Source organism: Rousettus aegyptiacus, unplaced genomic scaffold, assembly GCF_014176215.1.
Source record: "Rousettus aegyptiacus isolate mRouAeg1 unplaced genomic scaffold, mRouAeg1.p scaffold_m13_p_12, whole genome shotgun sequence".
NCBI lineage: Eukaryota > Metazoa > Chordata > Mammalia > Chiroptera > Pteropodidae > Rousettus > Rousettus aegyptiacus.
The window spans coordinates 4,877,711-4,899,142 of NW_023416287.1; the positions used below are offsets into that span (position 1 = coordinate 4,877,711).

Genomic DNA, 21,432 nt, shown 5'->3' on the forward strand with positions numbered 1-21,432 from the left:
AATTTTGTCATTGTTGCTAAAAAAAAAAAATGTGTCCATGTTCTGGATTATAGAGTCGTTTTCTTCACAAAATTTAGATATAAACATTGTCGGGGGAGTCAGAGATATCCTAGGAGCACACAAACGGTATGCCAACAGCATCTAAAACATGCTCTTTCAACTTAAGAAGATTTAAAAATATTATACAAGGGCCCTGCTAAGACCCTTAGCCTTAACTAATTCTGATGAATGCATACTTATTTGGGTTAAGGATGGTTAGATTGGTTCAGCATGGTAAGATGAGTATATTCTTCGTATGACATTTTCTGTCCAGATGGTCCTGCGATATATTTGCTAATAAATTCTGAAACTACAACTTATCCTAAGTGCTCAGGCCTTCCTCAGTCTCGAGGCATCTTTGCAAACATGGTATTAGTGATTTGTCAACTTTGGGGCAAGTTGACTAGTCTCAAATGATCGTGCCGCATCTCAGAAATGAAGGCAAATTAATTTCTTTTCCATGAAACCCACATCACTTTGGTTCTCAATCGTCTTTTGCATTCCAGACACACGGAATCCAAAAGGACGTAACTTTTTTGTAAAGATTACCTTCGTATGCGTAGAGTGTCAAGTTATAAAGTAATTCAATAGCTTTGTGTGAGTGTAAGTTCTTATGCTTCAATAATTACTATTTATTGCATATTAGAAAAAATATAGTCTGCTGTTTTAATAGTTTAAAGTTAGTGAGATACATATTCCTTTAAAATATAGGTAAATGTATTTAAGTAGAAGAGACTGAACAAAATTGAATAATGTCATAAGCGGTATGTATGACAAACACTGTGATGATATAATTCAAATATTGCAAACATTTCTGAAGATGATAGGGAACAAATGGCATTTGTGACAACCTGCTCTAACCCCACTCTCTCCCTCCCTCTGTAGGTATGTAAGCTTATTTATCAATTATTTAGCGATGCAGTCACTCACTCGGGCACTCATACCAGCATTCAGGAGGTATTTTTTGATCATGGACAACGTGCCGTGCCCTCTGCCAATGAACAGAGAGGAATGTCATAAAGGCTAGGATCCACGTACCCCTAGGTGCCCTCTTAACGTTCCTCATTCGTTCAATAAATATTTATGGGATTGCGGCTCCATGCAAGGCCCTGGGCGGCAAAATGATGAGGACAAGAAAGGACACAGCTGTCCTGCCTGCGCTGGCATTATTGCTTCTTGGAGGAGCTGGTCGTTGAGTCAAGGGGCCTCACGATTAAATGTGAGATGAAAACAGTGACGAGGACGGTAACGGAGCGCGCCCTCATCCCCAGCTGCCGGGCACCTGTCGGCAGAGATTCCCACGCTGCCGTAACGACGCGGTGTGTGGGGGCGGGGGCCTGGGGGCCGCGGCCCGAGAGGCAGAGGCGGGGAGACTGGAGCTGAGGAGGTAACTAACGAGGCGAGGGCAGCAGGGGCATCCCCGGAGGAGAGCAGGAAACGCTCTCTTGGGGCAGCAGCGAGCGGCAGAAAGGACCAACGGGAAGGCAGGGTGACCAGGGCCCAGAGAGCAGGCATCACGGCCAAGGCCACTGTTTTCCGTGGTCAGTCATTCATTCTTGCATTCATTTACTCAGCAAATTCGTGCATCCCAGCCAGGTGCAGTCTGGGGGGTGCTCTTCAAAGTTCTAGAATCTTCCATCCCATCGGTGGACAGTTCCTCAGTCAGGGTCCCCACAGGCCTATCTGTTTGTACGTATCTATGCTCTAGCTGTCCTTAGTGGCTATACAACAGGAAAACAGCTGCCTCTGAAAGGCTAAGAAAATGTTTACATAGGACTCCTAATTGTCCCTGTTGTCCCCTTCACGGGCCATCCCGTACCCTGCCTCAGAGACCACTTTTCTGGAAGTTGAGAGTCTTAGGATTTGCTCAGAGTCACGCAGAACTCGAACCCAGGACTCCTTGGGACATAATCCCTAAGCTCGAGGGACCCCGAAGGGCTTGTGACATGTGGACAGCCGGGCCCCATCCTCCGCATCCCCCACATCTGCACTTAGCGGCTTCCCAAGCAATGCCGAGGCCATCGGCCGTCAGTCCACTGGGCTATTTCTCAGCCCCCGAGTGGGCGCCCGGACCCCACGAGGCGTTTGCTGACAGTGGAATGGCTCAGCCACACCCTCCAGCTCCTGAGGCGTAGACTCTCTGGGGATTGAGGGCCCAAGAATCTGCATTTTAAACAGTTTCCCCCAGGACACTGGGACAGAGCAAGTGTCTGGGGAGTGAGAGACTTAGATGGTGTCCTGACCTGGGAAGGAGGTGACTAACCAGCCTGGCATCTAACAGGCGGTGGGGGGGGGTGGACCTGAGCTGAGCCACGCCCCCAGGGCGGCCAGGCCCCGCCCCTTCCCTCCCGCCCCGCCCCCGGCCTGGTGGCGCAGACCACCTCACACTTACCCTGCAGGCGGTAGAGCTGGCCCGTGCTGTGCTGTCGCGTGATGTGCTGCCAATACGCGCTGCGAGGCAGGGGGACCATGGTGCTCAGCGAGGCGGCCCGCTCGCTCATCTTCACCTGGAGCTGCGTCAGAGGGGAGACAGGCGGGTGTCAGCCACCCCGTGGCCGGGAGAGACCCGCGGAGGGGACTCCAGAGCAGGGGCGTCTAGAACCAACCACCGGGGCAACTTAGGTCTCCATCCCCCAGGACCTGGGGAACATCACAAGGACACAACGAAGGACTTGGCGACTACAAACCAGAAGGCAGGTTGCCATCGGCTAAAAGGAGACCTTTCCCTGTTGTATCGCTAAGAAACGGCGAACTTCAGACCACTGTGGCATTATAATTGTTTATACGACAAACGGTAGCATTAAATACCTACCCGTTTAGGTTGTATGAACATTCAGTGAGAGACCTTAGAGCCTGCCTAACATAGTCGAGGCACAGGGACAACGGAGAAATTATCATTACTATTATTATTATTATTATTAATGATGGCGGGGCCTATTTAAAGACTTTTTTTTTTTTTTTAAAGAAAACTCTCTGCTCTACACATCTCATTAGCATGGTAGTTCTTGGCGAAATGTCTGTACATTCACTCAATAAAGCCAAAATAATATGAGGCTTCATACCCCAGAGACCGAATTCATTGTAGTTGATGAGACCGAACTTGAAAAAAAAAAAGATTGTAACCATGTATGCCAAAGCTAATTTAATGCATATGTGTTGCATTAACATGTGATGATCGTAATTTTGACCCCCATCACAACTACCAAAACGTGTCTCTAAGAATTACACAGCACTAGTTTTCATGAGGACATTTTTTCCCCCATAAACATATCATCTCAGATCAAAAGGGCAAAACGCTGAAAACAAAGCTAGTGAAAAAAGTTCTGTGGCTATTTTTCTCTACTTCTGTAGACATGAAAGTGTCAAAGTTTAAGAGCAAAAAACCAACCGACCCCCAAAATTTTAAAAACCCATTTACCAGTGTTGTCTGGTGACACTCAACCTCATTTACACGAATGCAAGAAAATAAAGGGAAAAAAGAACTGAATTTTCAAGTTCCTGATCATCAGATTTTCTTAATACAAACACATCCCATTCACGAAAATGAAATATTTAATACAAAGAAAACATTTGGGAAATGGCCATCACTTCACATTATTAATGGCCTGCCTGCAGCCCGTCCTGCTTTGACTGTATTTTTAGAAAGCTTTTTTTGGAGCAAGAATGAAATGACATCGCTGTCATGTTTCATAGGGAACGTTACAAGGCCTGGCTCGCTGCTTCTTTCTCAACCCTTCGAAAGAATATCTAATTCAACGAAAGTGGCATTCTAAATTGTCTTTGGAGAAAAATGGCGAAAAATTATCTCACCCCAAAATGTCTGAATTCCCTAAGGGTGAGAAGATTTAGGAAGTGATTTGGTGGAAAGTCTAAGAGGAAAAGTGTCCACCTTTACTTTTCTTTATTGCTGCAAGTAACTCTAATGGACACCATCAACTAGTGAAGGGGAAAGTGAGCGGGTACCCACGTATGCCACTGGCGGAAACAGAAACTAACATCACATTTTTGGAGGACTTAAAATTGGGTAACCTGGGGTATCTGGAGAGAAGGATTATATTCTTCCTCTTTTTTTTTTTTTTTAACCTTATACACTTTATATGGTTTGTTTTTCTTTTTCCAATAAACATAGTACTTTCACATTAAAAAGTAAAAATAAAAATGATCCCAATCATAAAATTTTTAAGAAGAGGTATTTCTGCCCTAATGTGACAGAGACATTCTTAAAATTCCTTCCGTTTTGCAACATTGTTGGAAAAATCAAAGTAGGGGAAAATCATTCAGAACCCATGCTCGTTTATAATTGGAGTGATGGTTACTTTGAGAGATAGTTTGGAAGGCTGGATGTTTTGCAGGGGTTATAAAGAATGCAGAAAAACGTTTGGATGGAAATGCTGGCTTGAGAAGCCCAGGCTGCAGAGATGGAGGAGTCGTCCTTCCCCAAAAGTGTGTGCTGGGGCACGGGGAGCCACATGAGTGAGAGCTGGGCAAGAACTGGACAGGCCGGGACCCACCCCTCTGCCCATTTCAATTATTTAAATGAGTTTCATGTATACTGTATATTGGTTAAACATCTACATAGCTCAGAAAACGCTCCCTGCAATTGCTCCCTCCCTCCCCTGGCCCTCCACTTAGCCATCATATTAATGCTGACTGCATTCCCTCTGCCGTGCTCCCCATCCCCGTGACTGTCTATCAACTCCTAATTTGTACTTCTTTAACCCTTCACCCCTTTTCTCCCAGCCCCCCAACTCCCCTCCCCTCTGGCGGTCGCCAGATTGTCCTCTATATTTGTGAGTCTGTTTTTGATTAGTTTGTTCTTTGTGTTCCTTAGATGCTGCATATAAGTGAAGTCACGTGGTATTTATCTTTCTCTGTCTGACTTATTTCACTCAGCATAATAACCTCTAGGTCCATCCATGTCATTACACATGGTAGGATTTCATTTTTTTATGGCTGAGCAATATGTCATTGTATATATAAACCATAATTTCTTTATCCAATCATCTGCTGATGGGCATTTAGGTTGCTTCCATATGTTGGCTATTGTCAATTGTGCTGCCGTGAATACTGGGGTGCACAGATCTTTATAAATTATCGTTTTGGTTTTCTTTGTATAAATCTTCTTATACTGAAGCTGCAAGAGCCTCTGTCTGTGCAGAAGTTTATCGAAGGCTTTCCCTCCACTCCCTGCTAAAGGTTCCAGACCCACCCCTGCTATCCTGGGCTTTCTCTGCTTACAAAAAGTGTTGATGAACCAACGCACTTCCGTATCGTAATGACTGTAATGAGGGTCAACTTGTTATCACATACTGGTTGACTCTGATTTTAAGGCATCGTCTACAGCCCCAAGAAGCTTTTGTCCTGGAATAGACAGATAAGTAGAGTCAATGGCAAAACAGTACAGTACAGTCCAAGACGGGAAGTCGGAGTGCCCTCGGGTGAAAGGAAAGGGCGTGGAAATTGGGAGCGGAGGGAGCAAAGTGGACGGCCTACAGGAATGCCACCGCGCAGTGTGACCCCAAATACTCCTCCTGCCTGTTCATGGAAATTCCGGTCGTCCCGGTCCCTTCGTAGATCCCCCCAGAGTCCCTTACATCCCCAGGAGGTTACACCCCACTGTCTTCGGTCGCCACTTCTCACCACAAAGAGGAATGAGGTCCTGACACACGCTACAACATGGATGAACCTGAAAACGTTACATGATGGGAATGAAGCCAGTCACGGAAGGCCACGTATGGTCTGCTCCTTTTATACGCACTGTCCAGAACAGGCCAATCCAGAGAGAGAGGAGAGGCAAGCCAGTGGTCACCGAAGGCAGGCAGCGACGCCTAAAGGACGTGGCTTTCTTTTTAGGGTGATGAGGATGTTCTGGAATCGACTGTGGTTTCACACCCCTGAGAATATGCTGGAAGCACTGAGTTACACAGTGTCAAGGGCGCCTTGTGTGAAATGTGCATTACATCTCAATAAAGCTGTCATCGAAGATATAAAATCAGATAGTAGTCTGTGCTATGCAGACTATTTTTTTTTAAAGGTATGACTTAAGGAGTTAGTGGGTGGCTACCAGTTTCAGGGGAAGCAACACTGAAGCTTGAGTGACACCTGGCCAAAGCACGGTCCCCCTTCACTACCTTCGTCAACGACGCAGACGGAGCCTTTATAAAACCTCCCGATACTGACGCCAAGGGGAGAGCTGATCGCCTAGGCCCTGCCATCACAGTGATGGGCAGATCGTGTCCACCCTCTCGGGAGAGAAAAAATTCTAATGACCACCACTCGGCATAGCTTCTTGCCGAGAAAACCACCGTGCTGCCCACCGCCAACCGCATCGCTGACTTCTGCGTCCCATGCTTTCTGGACCCTGGGTCAGTGGTTCTCCAACGTTAGCAAGCATAAGAATCGCCTGGAGGGCTCATTCGAATGCTGATTCCTGGCCCCCACCCTGACCCTGGGGGTGGAGGCCAAGCACTTGCATTTCTCCACGTTTCCAGACAATTCCAATCTTCCTGGTCTAGGGACAACTTGAGAACTATGTTATTCATCACCTTTGGACCAATTTTTCTGGGAATGAAGATTTTTCCACTGTGGAAAGAGCCCAAAGTCGGCTGAAAATTGGGTTAAAGTCTGGAAATCTGCTACTAATAATTGCATGGCTCTAGGCTACTTATTTAAACCTCTTTTATTCCTTAATATCTCATCATTAAAGAGAGAGAGAGAGAGTGAGAGCGAGAGCGAGGTCCTAATTTGCCATCAATTTCAAGAACATACACCTCTCATTGTGGGCTTCCATCGGTGTTAGCAATATTTATCATTAGCCTTATATCCATCAAAATGCTGTCTTTAGCAAGAGTTTCTGAACAAAGTCCAAATAGGAATATTCAGATTTTCTTTTTAAACCTAAATATTTGATATTAAACTGTGTGTCTGGCTGGAGGGCAGAAGTTTTAAGAAGTTTGCAGACAACAACAATAGCAACAACAACAAAAAACTACACATCGAATCAAATAAATGAAGGTGCTTAGAGAATATACTTAATCGCCTGGTCCCAGTTGGTATACAATGAATCCAATGAATGAACATGAATGAAGCTCTTACTATAGCCACGGAACAGTTATAAACACAAGAAAAAATTCAAGAAATTCTGGGGTCCTCCTAGGACCAAAGTTACCCAGTCCCTGGGAGGGGAGAGCTGACATTCTCCAAAGCAACCATGTCTTTGTATCTGGTAGTATATTCCCTGGCACTGAAAAGGGCAGGCGGCCACATTTTTAGGATATCATCCATTTTTTAAAACTTGTAATAAGTTGTGTTCTTTTTTTCTTTCTCAGTATTGATATATTTGTATTACGTTCAGGAAACGTGGAAAAGAACAGAAGGTAGGTTTGAAATAAGCCCAATGCCCATCCCTTAGGAAAAAAACAAAAACGAAGAGGATTTTTAACGTGTTAGAGGTTTCTTCCGGTTCTTGTAACAAGACGCGCATACACGACGCGGACTCGACCCAGACCGCAGGGCGGTGCGCGCGCTGCCCCTCGTCCTCCTTCGTCCACCGCAGTCTGCGCGCAACACCTCTTAATGTCCCCCGACCCTGCCATCTTCCGCACTGCCATTTCCACATCCGCGTCACGGCGCGTCCTTTGGCTGTGCCGTACTTTATTCATTCACTTCTCTAACCACTTTTAATTTACCAAGTGAGATAACGGAATTCAATTCTGACCCCATCTCCTTCATCGCGCTCTTTTCCTGTGAACCGCAGTTTTTACGCTGGGACCCACTCTATCGACGGCTGTTCCAATGAACGGTTTTAAAATAAGTTTTTAGATTTAATTTTAATTTACATGTCGAATTGGATTTTCGACTGACTCAGCAATCACTTTTAAATGCTACTGCGTCAGAAAACTCGGCGAGTGGGTAATTCCACTTTCATTCTTAAACTGGGTAGGCTCACCTTCACATTACTGTGTATCTACGTGACAGACTAATTCTCACACATTAAGAAAGAGAAAGGCAGACCTTTGTGAAGTGGTATAAAACAAATCCAAAACCAAGGGGCCGCAATGACTTATCTACCATTGCTCACGGAGAGAACGCGTCATTAGCGTGGGTTAAATGCCATCCACCCACGCTCAGGTGATTCTAAAACATGGACCTGTAACTCCGAGCCTCCCCGAAAGCTCGGGCCTGCGCACTCAACAGCCCACTTCCCACCTGCACCTAGAAACCTCGCAGGTAGCTCTTGCTTCACTTGTGCAAACCGAACTATGGTTTCCCACCTCCACATGCTCAACCTCTTCCCTGTCTAGGTAAATGGTTCTTCCATTCTACCTGTCGCTCTGTTTAAAGAAGAGAGAAAGAGGGAGGGAGGGAGGGAGGGAGGGAGGGAGGAAGGAAGGAAGGAAGGAAGGAAGGAAGGAAGGAAGGAAGGAAGGAAGGAAGGAAGGAAGGAATTTTGAGACTACCTTGTTGACTCTGTATCCTTCCAATCTTTAAAATGTATCCAGAATCCATCATTTTCCAACACCTTCCTCACCGCCATTCTGGTCCGTGTCACGAGCACTCACCTACATGCCTGGATGACTGAAAGCGGCCCCTAACTCACCTTCTTACTCATCCTCTTGCCCAGCCCACCCCCAGTCTTCCTGAAACAGCTGCCAGTGATCCTTTAAGAAGGCAAGCCAGCATACATCAGCTTTTCTCCTACACCAGAGTTTTATGGGTCCTCCTGTCCCAGCCCTAACCCCGCTGGCCTCCCAATGAGGTATGTTAGAAAATGAACTTTGCAGGGGAAGTTAAAAGGAGACTAGAAAAGAGTTCTCAAAGAAGTTTAAACATAATTTCAAATCTCTAACCAGAGGGAAGTACTCAAAATAACTCAGGAATAGCAAATATGCTTAAATCAACCCTTATTTCTACAAAATCCAGACCAAATGTCTCTCTTAAAAAAGAACAGTAGTCACAGACAGTATTTAAAAAAAAAAAAAAAGACACAAGGATCAAGCAGGTGCCCATGGAACACGCGATCTATTTACCAAATGTGACAAATCTATACTCCCGACTACAGAAGTACATCCGACGTCCCTGGAAAGTTCTAGCAGATATATCCCGTGCGGTTTGGCGCTGGGAGTAATTCACGGCAATAACCACACCGGCTGCGCTCTTCGGGGCCCCTTCTGCGCGGTGAAGCAGGCCCATTCACTCAGTACCAACTGCCCAAATGCCAGGTGCCGCGCGAAGTGGCGGGAGCCAGTCCTGCGACAGCGAAGCACGTGCTGTTGACGGACCTTCGTCACCACGGCGGCTGCCGACGGGGGCGAGTCGTCCTGCAGGTGTGCAGAGCCCTGCGTGGTGGCTCTCGTGCGCGCCTTTCCTCCACCTGCTAGACAGGTGCGGCCCCTCAATGTGGGAGGAGGGACGACTTCTTACAAGGACTTGGCTCTCTTCGGTGAGATGGCTCAGCACGTCGCTGCCTTTTTAAACACACGGAGCCCGTGAACAGGCCCCCCTGACCCGCACGTGAAGACCGGGTGGCGTCTGACTCAGTCTGACGACCCCCCCGGGGGACAATGCCTGCGTCAACAGTGTTCTCAGCACACGGCGTGTTCGCTGAGCGGTCGGCGTGAGTCTTGCCATGAACCTTTCTATGCGTAAAGGGGTTCAGAGTGCAGAGCCCCCGGCTGTGCTCCCCCCAGGTCCTGTCCCACTGCCCCCAGACACCACGGGGCCAGAGTCCCAGAGCCACTTCGGAGCGGGGCCTCCCATCGGCCTCGCCTGAGCACGTCTCAGAAATTCAAATTCCCAGGTCCCACCTGCTGCATTTGGGGACCTGCGGAAACGCCAAAGGTGGGGCCGCCAGGCCAGTGACCCCGGGGCACACCGAGGGCGGAGCACCGCAGTCTCGGGGTGTCTGTTCCTGCCCCCTCACCCTGTCACCTCGCCCGGCCCACAAACACGCACCCCCGGGCCCTCGGTGGCCTCTGGTCTGCCTCCACATGGTCCCCCAAATGTGTCCCTTCCGTTCAGCCCCTACTGCGTATGAGTCTGGGGCTTCATGCGGCCTTCCTGGCCCTTCGCTTACTAATCGTGACCCACTGAGCCTCAGTTTCCCCCTCTAGGAAAAGGGCCCAATAACACTGCCAATAAAACGCAAAGCATCACAGTATTCTGGAAGGCAACATAGCAACGCCAATTTATCTTTTTAAAGATAAATCCTCTCCTGAGGTTAGAAAAATCCTCTCCTGAGGTTAGAAAAATCCAGTTCAGGAAAGTTAAGTTTAGAAACTCAGTTAAATAAAGCGAAGTTCAGAAACCCAGTGAAATAAAGCTAACAGTACATAAGAGCATGCGTGGAAGAACGTTTATTAGTGGCAAAAAAGTCTGATGTTCCCATAGAGAGGCTTTTATTAATAAATGGAGGTTACATTGAGACCCTGAGAAGTCACGTAGCCATTAAAAAGGATGAAGAAGACCAAGGTTGGCACAGGATAGGAAGTGGCTTTGCATGTCAGACAGTCTCTGTGGCCGACTAATCGACTCTTTTATTTCAGTGTAAAAGCAGCAATAACAACATCTGAGCAAACAGGTGTGCCCGTGTTCCAGGAAAACTCTGCTCAGATGACGCGGAGCCACACTTTGCCCATGGGCCGTAGTTTGCCGACTCTTGAGTCAGATCTACATGCTACGTGGCTTTCAGCTGCTTCCCCTGGATATTTACCACTGGCTGAGAAAACCAGGGGCAGTTGTTGAAATGTGTAAGATAATCATAATTTTGTGAAACCAACAGTGGCCTCCCCAAGTACTCACGTCATGATGGGAGGGTCCACGTGTGTGTGTCTGTCTATCTAGGTGTGTCTGTGGACTTCTGCATAGGATTACATGAGTACGAAGGGAAACGCGGAAAGAAAAGTATGAACTTTTTCAGATTCAAGAACTGCTAAAAAGAGGAAGGGGGGAGGGAGCTGCTCGCGAATTATAATGAAAAAAAAATGCAATGCTGATCGCCATCTATACGATCCTATTTTGCAGTCAGTTAAATTTCACAGACATGTGTTTATGTAAAAACAAGTTCAACAGGATTCATAACGCAATCCCCTTCTCCGTGGGCAGGCGTGAAAATTAAGCGAAGTGAGGCACACGGACTCTCAGGTGGGGGAGACGCGCGGCTCCTTCCGACTTCGATCGCCCCTCGGTTAGCCGGAGCCTCCCGACTCGGGGTTCTGCTCCCCGTCGACCCAGCCTTCCCCTCCCGCTTCCAACGAATTCTGCCCTCGTATTCTTCCGTTCGCTTGCTCACGCAGTCCACCCATTCCCGGGCCCTGGCCATCAGCTGCTAGCCAGCCCTGCACTCCACGAGGGGCTGGAAATGTCAAAACGAGCACACGCAGCCCCTCAGCACCCCGGGGTTTCACAGCGCGTGGCCAGGGAGCTGGTTCGATGCCCGGCTTCAGCCACGTCGCCATCTGCCTCCACCATGGTGCCCCTTCCTCAACGAAAGGACAGACCCTCTCCCCTGCAGACTGCCCCTCCCGGCAGGCAGAGGTTCCCGGACATGCCCGCAGACCTGGCATCCGGCACGGTTTCCAGCACGCAGCGGGCACTCAGTGAAAAGCGGTCAGCTGGCTGAATCCCTGATGGACGGGGTCGACTGCCCTGACGGAACGAATGAACCGCTAGGCAAACAAGAAAGCTCTGTCACCTCTCAGCCTCTCGCCATCTTATCCTCTCTTACCCCAGGTCAATGAGAGTAACGGCTCGGGGTGATCTGGATTTAGTAGGCGCCAAGCGCTATGTCAAGAAATGACTTGCCTTGTCCCATCTGGCAAAGTATGTACCAATGTAACACCGCCTGTGTCGATAGGGGACAAATACGGTGATGAAGTGATTTGGACGCCGAGCTGGTAATGATGCTCAGCCAGGATTAAGCCGGCCTCTTCCCCAGAACCACGGTTCACATCCCAGTCTGTGTAGTCCTCGCGGAAAGTCCTAAGCAGGTTACGAGGCCTTAAAGGATGGGCTCTAATCCTGTTCATAATGATCACAGGCGCCCGGATTTTATTTCTAAAGCTTCAGAGAAACGGCAGCTGGCCGCACATCAGGGTCCGAGCAGACGCCCCAGCACCTTGAAGAGCAGAATCGACCAGTGATCCAGCCAGGCCCTTGGAGCCCCACTGTCCCCGGGGCTTTCTCACGAGTGGACATTTAACTCCCTGCTGAAATGTGGTCTTTCTTGGCGTCCCCCCGAGACCCGTTCTCACGGGCTCCCTAATTCAGGTTCCAGTTCTGACTTGCGTTGGGCATAAACCACCCAGAGAGTGGTCTTTACTTTCTCCAGCTCCTTTCCCTTGTTCTGAATTTTGCAGAAAAAAAAAAAATGATGGGTGGGTCTTTCTATCATCAAAATGTTACCGAGATAGACTAGTACTGAACTGCCAAGGAGATGCAGAGAGCAGAGGGTCTGCTTTTTGAATGAGGCGGGGGGGCGGGGGTGGAAGGGGAGAGAGAGAGAGAAAGAGAGCGAGCAGGAGAGAAAGGTGGCCTTCCTGCCACGGGAAAAACGCAGCAGGGACGGAGGTGCACAGAAGCAATGCCTCCACCGCCACGTGCGGCGCTAACGCGGGCCGTTCGTGAAATCAGCCATTCGGGGCCAAGTTTCCAAGCACGGCATTTTGCTGAGGACCAGATGCACCCGGATGGTTATTTTCATGGGAATGAAAGTGATTTGCATCTATTTATTCAGAGCCATCTGAATTCCCAGCCACACACATAAAACAAAATCACTGCTCCCTTTGCTTCTGATAACTTTTCATGCCTCCTTACTCAGGAAGCCAGCCCTTTCCCCACCCGTCCCTGGGAGTGCGCTGTCCCTCGTGGCCTCCTGAAGCAGATTTGTTTGGAGACTGGGCCTGGTTTTGGCAAAGGCGAGAAACCAGGTTTAGTATTCCGGCTTCATTTTTCTTTTTCTCTATGCTCATAAAGCTATCTGACCAATCCCTATTCTTGTCCACTTGACAGATTTTTAGAAAGTCCCGTGTCTGGCCTCTTCCAGACACATGGGGCTTGGTCCCTCCCCTCCGGAGGCTTGCAGGCTCAGAGGTCCGTTTTTGCAGCTAATGGCAAGGCGAGAGTCTCATGCGGTCAGACTGAGCCTGTCGCCGCGACGGCTCACACAGACTAGAAGCAGACGCTTTGGTGACAAGACGCTCTGTGCATGCCAGAAGCGTGGCCAGTGAGCGAGGGGACGAGTCACATCTCCGGCCTCGTGCTCACTCTGGCGCGAGTTCCCGGAGCGGAAGGAGGAGTGGGCCGGCGGGCAGCACACGCTGGCCCGCGGAGCTGAGCGGTGCTCTGCGGCACGTCGCTCTGCGGAGCGGGGATGACAAACTCTGTGTGCCTAACTCTGCCGCGTGCCCGGCCCTGACTCCCTTGCTGCTGGCTGGGTGCCCACACGTCAAACTCCTTAGCTATAAAAACCGGACGACGGTGCCCGTGCCAACGGAGTCACGCTGAAGATGAAACATTAACGCATGTCTGGAGCTTGGAAGGGTGCCTGGCACAAGGCTAGTTCTCGATAAACGCCAGGTATGTTATCATCACCACGGGCAGCAGCACGTAGCTAACTCTCCTTCCTCCTAAAACTCAGCTCAACTCATCATCACAAAGATAATCTTGCACCTCAAAGGAGACCCCATTTCCGGCACCTGAAAATCTACCCAGCAAGCTTTTCAGCATCATCTCTTCCCATGCGTTTTGATACACTCAGTGGGGGAAATATTTCTCTCCCTCACCAGTGGCATCGAAATCTGTAGCCATGGTTTTAAACAAAATGAAATGGAAGAGAAAGACATACAGTGAAATGTGAAAGTCCCTTCCCTGAGCCTCAAACCACCACCCCCCAGCCAGAGGCAACCAAGGCTGCCGGGCACCTCGTTCAAGGGCATTTCCCCAGCCCCTCGCAGCCAGCAGGGTCCAGCAAACATCTGTGAAACAGTGGAAGGTAAGGATAACAGCACGGCTCCCTCCATGAATACTTGTGCCCAAGTCATCTTTGCTTCCGCTAGCTTATCTTTAAATTCCTACAAGTACTATGACTGCTGCGCAAAGGGATGCTCGTATTTAATTTTGATAAATAAAGACAGATTTACAGGCTAGCTTGCATGTTTTGGGGAGTATAAATCATAACTCTTTATCTAAAGTTTAAGCTCTTTTAAAGATGCAAGTTTTTTTACACTTTATTTTGTATTCTCTATGAGACTTACCACATTGCTCTGCAAGTAGTAGATGTTTTTGATAAAAGGTTTTCGAATGATAATTAATACACCAGGATAGAAAAAAAGTTTAATTCAGGAGGGGGGGAAAGCTGATCATTGCTTTAAGCAGTATACTAAATACACACCCACCCACACACACACATATATAGTATATATTTTTAGTATACTAAAATATATATATATACACACACATGTATGTACACACACATTAACCCAATCAGAGCCCATAATCAGAAGAAAAGGTAAAAATTGATTCTTTTTGGGGGGAGGAATGGGGGGCCCTTGGGGGTGTTGAGTTATGAAAACAATGCACCCCAATAAGCAAGGGTCTATTTCAGTTTCCAAATAGTAATAAAATTGAGTCTATGATATCTTTGATGCCCTCTACATTAAAAAAAAAAAAGATTAGTAGAATATTGCTTTACATACTAGGTTGAATATAAATTACTTTCATTTCCGGAACTGTGGAAGAATTCCACTTAAATTCTACCAACTCACTAGCCAATTGGTTGCAAAACCAATTTTGGAAGTAAATCTATCCACTAAACCAAGCAACAAAAAAGAGGTGACAAAGTGAAAACCGCGAAAAAAATCTGCTGTTCAGATTTCGCTCTCACACCTGTGTGCGGTCGGGGCTCCAGGGCACAGGGCAGAAGTCACCCTGGGGCGGGGAAGTGTCGCCCCCAGGGAAGTCCCACCCGGCAGCCCCCAGCAGAGCCCAGCCCCCAGCAGAGCCGGGGAAATTGCAGTCATTCCCCACCTTGTCACTCTCGCCTTAAGGAAATTCTAAAAACGACAGGCGGCGTGGAATGAGGACCAGCCCACGCGCTGCCACTCCTTGTTCCAAAATTAGACCTTGTCATAGACACTGATCTCCGAGGTGGCAAAAATAGCGGCTGCTCAAGGAAGCCCCGAGCTGTCCCAGCGGTCACCCTGCACCTCCTCCGGCGAGGCAGCTGGCAGCTGGCGAGCGAGCGAGTCCTTGCCGCGCCATCTCGTCCAAAGCAAGTCCTTCCCCGGGAACCAGGCCCACCCCACTCTCACCCGGCACCCCCGGAGTGAATAACAGTAACATGCTGAACTTACAAAGTATGAAGAGGGAGGAAGAATCACAAAGATAGAAGATGGCTTTGTGGTGCCAAAAATTTGAGATTTCTTGCAACGGTGTTTTTTTTTTCTTTTGTTTTCTTTTTTTGTCGTTGTTGTTGTTTTTTCCAGATATACTCTAAGTTGATTCATATTTCTGAAAGGTTCTCTGGTATTCAGGGTAATTCAAAAACGCCAAAACAGTTCTCAGTGGAGATACTGAGGGACTTAAAAGCTTTCGAACTCCAAGGGAGTGAGGCCTTGTGGCCTGACACAGAGGTTTGAGGAGTCAGATAAAATGATCCTGCATTCCTGACTCCACCGGGAAGGAGCGCTTCGGCTGCAGGCAAGTGACTTAGCCACTCTGAGAGTCAGTTTTCTCAGCTATGTGACAGGGACTCCTTCCAGGCCAAGGGTCATGAGTAATAGTCTCTGGAATTGTAAGCACCAGGAGAGCCAGAGCCTCACCTGTCAATTACCATTACATGCGATTGCACATAACAGAACACGCGAGGTCCTTAATGAATGAACACATGAATGAGAATGAATGAATGAATGAATCTGCCGCACGGAGAGATTGTGATGATTAGAGAGAAAGCAAGTGAAATGTGTCCAGCGTATTGTATGAGTCCTGATAAAAGACAGTGGCTGTTATTAGCAAAGAGCCTGGCATATAGCAGATGTTCAATAAATACATACGATTAGCAAGACGCCAGAAAGCAGGGCAAGTATTAAAAAGGTAAAATCAAAGCACTGAGTAAACATTATCCTGGCAGTCTGCGTGGTGTGGGGACAAACACCAGGTGGCCCCGTGACCTTCTCCTCCTGGTGTTCGAGACCCTGTGCGGTCCCTTCCCTGACTGAAGCAAAGGCTTATGGCTTGCTTTTAATCAACAGACTAAGACAGGGTGATGGGCTGTCTCTTCCATGATTACGACAGATAGAACTGTGACCCCCACCTTGCAAGAAGAGGCTCTCTCTTGCTGGCTTTGAGGAAGTAAGTGGCTGCACTGGCTCATGTGACAAGGAACCGAGGGTGGCCCTTCCGAGCTAAGAATGGCCTCCAAGCAACAGTCGACAAGAAACTAAGGCCTCCATCCCACAGCCACAAGGAACTCGGCCCCACCAACAACCACATGAGCTTGGAAACGGTTCTTCCCCAGTCTAACCCTCGGATGAGACTGGAGCCCCCACTGGCATCTGCATCAAACAGTCTTGTGAGGCTGCAGCTGGGGCCGGCTAAGCCAGGCTACACCTCCTGGCTCAGCAACGATGAGATAATAAATGGGCGTGTTTCACAGTGTGTGGCTTGTGAGACTTTGTTATGCAGCAATAGAAACCTAACAGGTAATGATGACTCACATGAGGTTGTCAATGCAACAGCACAGGTAAGACATCAACGGGCCACTGCCTGGGTAGCAAACGCCCCGAGAAGGACCACTTGCTGAGTGACCACAGGACGTGACAGGGACTGGGGAGACTGAAGATTCCCATCCTGTCTCAAGAGGACACACGGTCCTGGGCGTACGTGACCGCTGCACGTGTGGACGTGAGACCAATGTCGCCAGGCATTTTCACCTCCCAAGACAATACAGAAGTCTGCGTTTTATGGGAAATCTTAATTTTCAAATGTTGGCCAGCGATTTGGAATTTTTAGAACAGCAGTGAGATGATTTCATGCAGGGCAAAGAAAATATGCTTGAGGGGCTTTATTTAGAGAGAAAGTGTAATTTGGGGGTGATCCCAGCAGGTTACAGCTGCTCTAACTTTGAGCTCTGCTACTTCCAAGCTGGTGACCTTAGACCTTCAATCCAAGGGTCATTGTGAGGGTTAATAAGTACACAGAAGGTCCTTGAAATATTCTGTTACAGAGTAGAGGCATGATACATTTTCATCATTATTGATATTATTATTGTATTAGCTTCCTACAGCTGTTATAACCGATCACGACAACTTGGTGGCTTAAAACAACACAGATTTGATTTCTTACAACTCTGGAGACCAGAAGTCCAAAATCAATTTCATTGGGCTAAAATCAAGGTGTCCCCAGGTGGTCCCTTTGGGAGGTTCCAGGGGAGAATTCGTTTCCTTGCCTTTTCCAGCTTCTAGAGGCTACCTACATCCTGTGGGTCAAGGCCCCTTCTTCCACCTTCAAAGCCATCAGCACAGACTCCTCAAATCTTCCTCTGTCCCCCTGCTTCCAACATTACTTCACCTTCTGTCTGCCTCTGACTCTCGTTTCTTTCTTACGAGGATCCTTGTGATGACATTGGGTACCCTTGCATAGGCCAGGACACCTTCTCCATCTCAAGAGCCTTAACCCCATGCCATCCTCAAAGTCCCTTTTCCATCTGAGATAACATCCTCAGGCTCCAGGGATTAGAACACGGACATCTTTGGGGAGCCATTATTCGGCCTATCACAATGAGAGTAATTATTACTATTACCATCATCCAACCCACAAGCTTCCTCTTTATGACCTTTGGGACTCGGGTTCACACGTCTGATCCAAACCGATTCACTCCAGGCTGCCACTTCCAGCTGGCATGGGTCCCAGAAGGGAAGCCTTCTGTCTGTAGAGAAGTCTGGGGCAGCTAACGCTGGTCAGGGCTTCCTTATAATGAGGCACAGCCCAGAGGTCCACTTCACCAGCTCTCCCATTCATGCCCCTGACTGTCTCAGACAGCCGAGCCGGCAGTGCGCACAAAGGCAATGTGGATTCATTGACAATTACCAGAAAACTCACAAGTGTGACTCAGGGAAGGTGGCCAGTGGCGCTGTCTTCGTGTGTTTCATTTTAGCATAGTACCTCTTCTCTTCCCTGATCAAAAAATGATTCGAGTACATTGCTTTTAAGCATTTCACAATCCCCGGTTTAATTTCCTTGAGATTCAGATCTCAATTTGAAGCTTACTCATTTCCATCTAAAACAGGAAGCTGTTGCTTTAAAAAATCATGTTCATTTTATAGAACTCGTTAAGCAAACAACAAATTAAGAGCAAACGTTATTTTCCAGTTAAGCTTGCAAGGGGATGATCTGAACGAATTACTCATAATCCTGATTAATTTTTAGCGGAAGTAATGAGAAGGTTGTAAATGGAAAAACATGTGCCTGCAGAATCTGCCTTTCAAACACATAACAATTTATGCTAATTGATGGCTTTACAAATAAGGTAATCTTGGAAAAATTTCCTCCGATGTTTAAAGACATCTAATGGAATAGCTACACAACTTTAATGCAATTACATGTTGCCCTGCAAATTCGGTGACTTGAATTTTACTTTACAGCTAGCTATCTAATTAGCTGTCTGTCTATTGTCCGTCTATCTGTCTGTCTATCCATCTATCTATCATCTATCTATCCATCCATCTATCTATTCACTCACCTATCCACATTTCCTTCCATCCTTTTTCCTTCCTTCCATTCATCCACCCGCTCACCCTCCCACCCATCCGTCCATCATCTATCCATCCACACATCTCTATTGCAATATTCAGAACTGGTAAGCATATGGGGAAGTGGATACCAAGACTGTATTTGTTCAAAAAGAATACTTTTAAATGACCGGGGGTTGGTATCAAAAAGTGTTTCATGATATGTAAAAATTACATGGAATTCGAATTTCACTGTCCATTAATAAGGTTTTTTTGAAACACAGCTATAGCCCTTTGATTAGGTTTTATCTGTGGCTGCTTTGGCACTATGATCGCAGAGTTAAGGAGTTGCAACGGAGACCGCCTTAGTCCACGAAGCCTCAGGTATTCACTCTCTGGCCCTTCATAGAAAGTTCTGTTGATTCTTGCCCTAAAAATCTCAGAGCCCTGCATGCACAAGTCATTTGGGAATAGTCTGGGGACAGATGGCGTTACTGGCATGCTTTTCTCCCTCTTTCAATCCAACTACATCCCACGTTTAAACCATAAGTTTTCAAACTACCGTCACCTTGTCATGCCTACCCAGTTCCTTTTGGTTTGGCAGATTTCCTTCCTCGTGTGCAGCTCTCTGCGTGCGTTCCCGGCCACGGTGCACGATTTGCATTATGTAACTCTTCTGCATTCGATTAAGATTTCGTGAATTTATCCTTAAAGAAGACACTCAAGAATCGTAATTCTCCGCACAATTCACAATCCCTGGTACAATGTGACGAACAGGGTGGGTGTTTCTGAGAGAGCGTTTGTGGATCGTCACATGTACCTGTGTTTGCGGTGTCTTTATACGTCGAAGATCATGAAGATTTACCAGCCAGAGACGGCAAATGCATGGCTGTGGGCAGGAAGGCGTCTACAGACAGGTTTACCTTGGCCACAAAGTGTGACGGTTTTGATGCTGGTTTTAACTAGGCTTAATTTCCAACTGTTACGGACTGGAAAGTATTATATACGGACTCAAATCCTTGGCTTCCCTGGAAAAAAAAATCAAGGGATCTCCTCCACGCACTCTGCAGTCCCACGTCCGCGGCTGTCGGGTCCTCGGCTTTCGACATTTCGCTCCAGTTTCCCCTCACCCCCTCTTCTCTCACTTGCAGTTCCTCGCTGACTTCCACCGATATTTGAAATGATAACTTATGACATAGCTATAAATACATATCTATAGGCAAATAACCCAGATATCCTCGTCTATCGAAGTCTACCCACATCCAAAGTGGTTTTGGTATACATATTCCCTGAAAGGGACTGAATGATTATTCCCCCCTGCCCCAGATTCATAGGTTGAAATCTTAACCCCAAAGCCGATGGTTTTAGGAGGCGGGGCCTTTGTAAGATGTTTAGGTCATGAGGGCAGAGACCTCGCGAATGGGATCAGTGTCCTTACAGAGGGACCCGAGAGAGCTCCCTTCTGTCATGTGGGACAGAGAGAGAAGACAGCATCTGTGAACCAAGTAAGCCCCGGCCCCCGACAACGACGCTGCTGGCACCTTGACCTTGGACATCCCAGCCTCCCAGTGAGGAATAAAGCAATTTCTGTTGTTTAAAAGCTACACAGTCTACAGGATTGGTTGTGGGAGCCCAAAGTGTTGAAGACACACGTATAATAATTGAGGCACAAAGCAAACAGCCAGGGATGTGGCGTCACTCTGTGACCAACTGGCTGCTTTGGGCATTGCCAGGATGGCTTTTAATGCAAGTGATGCATGGGTACGGATGCGAGTCAACCACCTGCGCGGATAACGCTGGCTGCGTTTTCCAGCACAAAGATCACAGCGGACAGCGGTGCACACCGGCTCGTAAGGAAAGAAGCGCCAAACGTACGTACCATGGAGTTTTTCACACTCTGCAGCACACGCTCGTGCTGCTCAGCGATCGCCAAGGCAGCAGAGTGGACCTTCTGGTAGATGGTCTCTCCGTCTCGCGTCTGAAAGATAAAGAGCCCCTCGCCAGTCTCACACATCCTGTGAAAACAAAAACAAGATGCTTCTGAAAGTCCAGCCCCCGGGAGGCCCATGCACTGACAGCCTAGAACGCTCCGTGAAGCAGACCCGCTTCCTCTGTATGAGACGAGGACTCTCTCTCCCGTCTGCTACACAGTCAACGGGAATCGAAGTTTCCAATGAATTGTCATTCGTAAGGGCAGGGGACCCACCACGCCAGGCTAACGCGGTGCTGGTTTTGTTTTGTTTCGTTTTTGTCAAAAAGGTTAATAAAAAAGCCATTTCTTGATTTTTAGCCTAGTCCCTGTACTTGACCTTACCACTCTCAAAGAGGGAACCCCTGTGACTGCACCCCCTTCCAGTCCAGCAATCGGGGACTTGTCACACACGACACCACTCAGCTCAGAGGTGAGAGAAGGGATCGCTGACACTCGGATTCTGTTCTACCTCTCCAAACAGATGATGCTTTTTTTTTTTTAAATGATTAAGACTGTGCTGAATTAATGCATAGAACATAAGAGAAGTCTCCGAAGGGAAATTGCTTGGGTTTGCTAATTAAAGGTGAGGATTAAGAGAAAGAGCATCTCCACCTAAGACTGTTTGAACAGAAATGAATTCCATTAATAACAGGAGATCCGTATACACCATTAGGCAAGAACCAAATAAACATTTTC

The 21,432-nt window shown here is 47.8% G+C and overlaps 1 protein-coding gene across 1 annotated transcript in view; it reads right to left on the reverse strand.

The window, feature by feature from the left end:
* The window catches only part of DOK5 (docking protein 5), a 118,506-nt gene that overhangs the window by 5,800 nt on the left and 91,274 nt on the right, over window positions 1–21,432 (reverse strand). The window contains exons 6-7 of the mRNA XM_016120823.2: window positions 20,644–20,779; window positions 2,432–2,552 (exon numbers count right to left, since the gene is read on the reverse strand). Coding sequence (XP_015976309.1) covers window positions 2,432–2,552; window positions 20,644–20,779 — 257 coding nt within the window. The remainder of the gene's footprint in view (window positions 1–2,431; window positions 2,553–20,643; window positions 20,780–21,432) is intronic.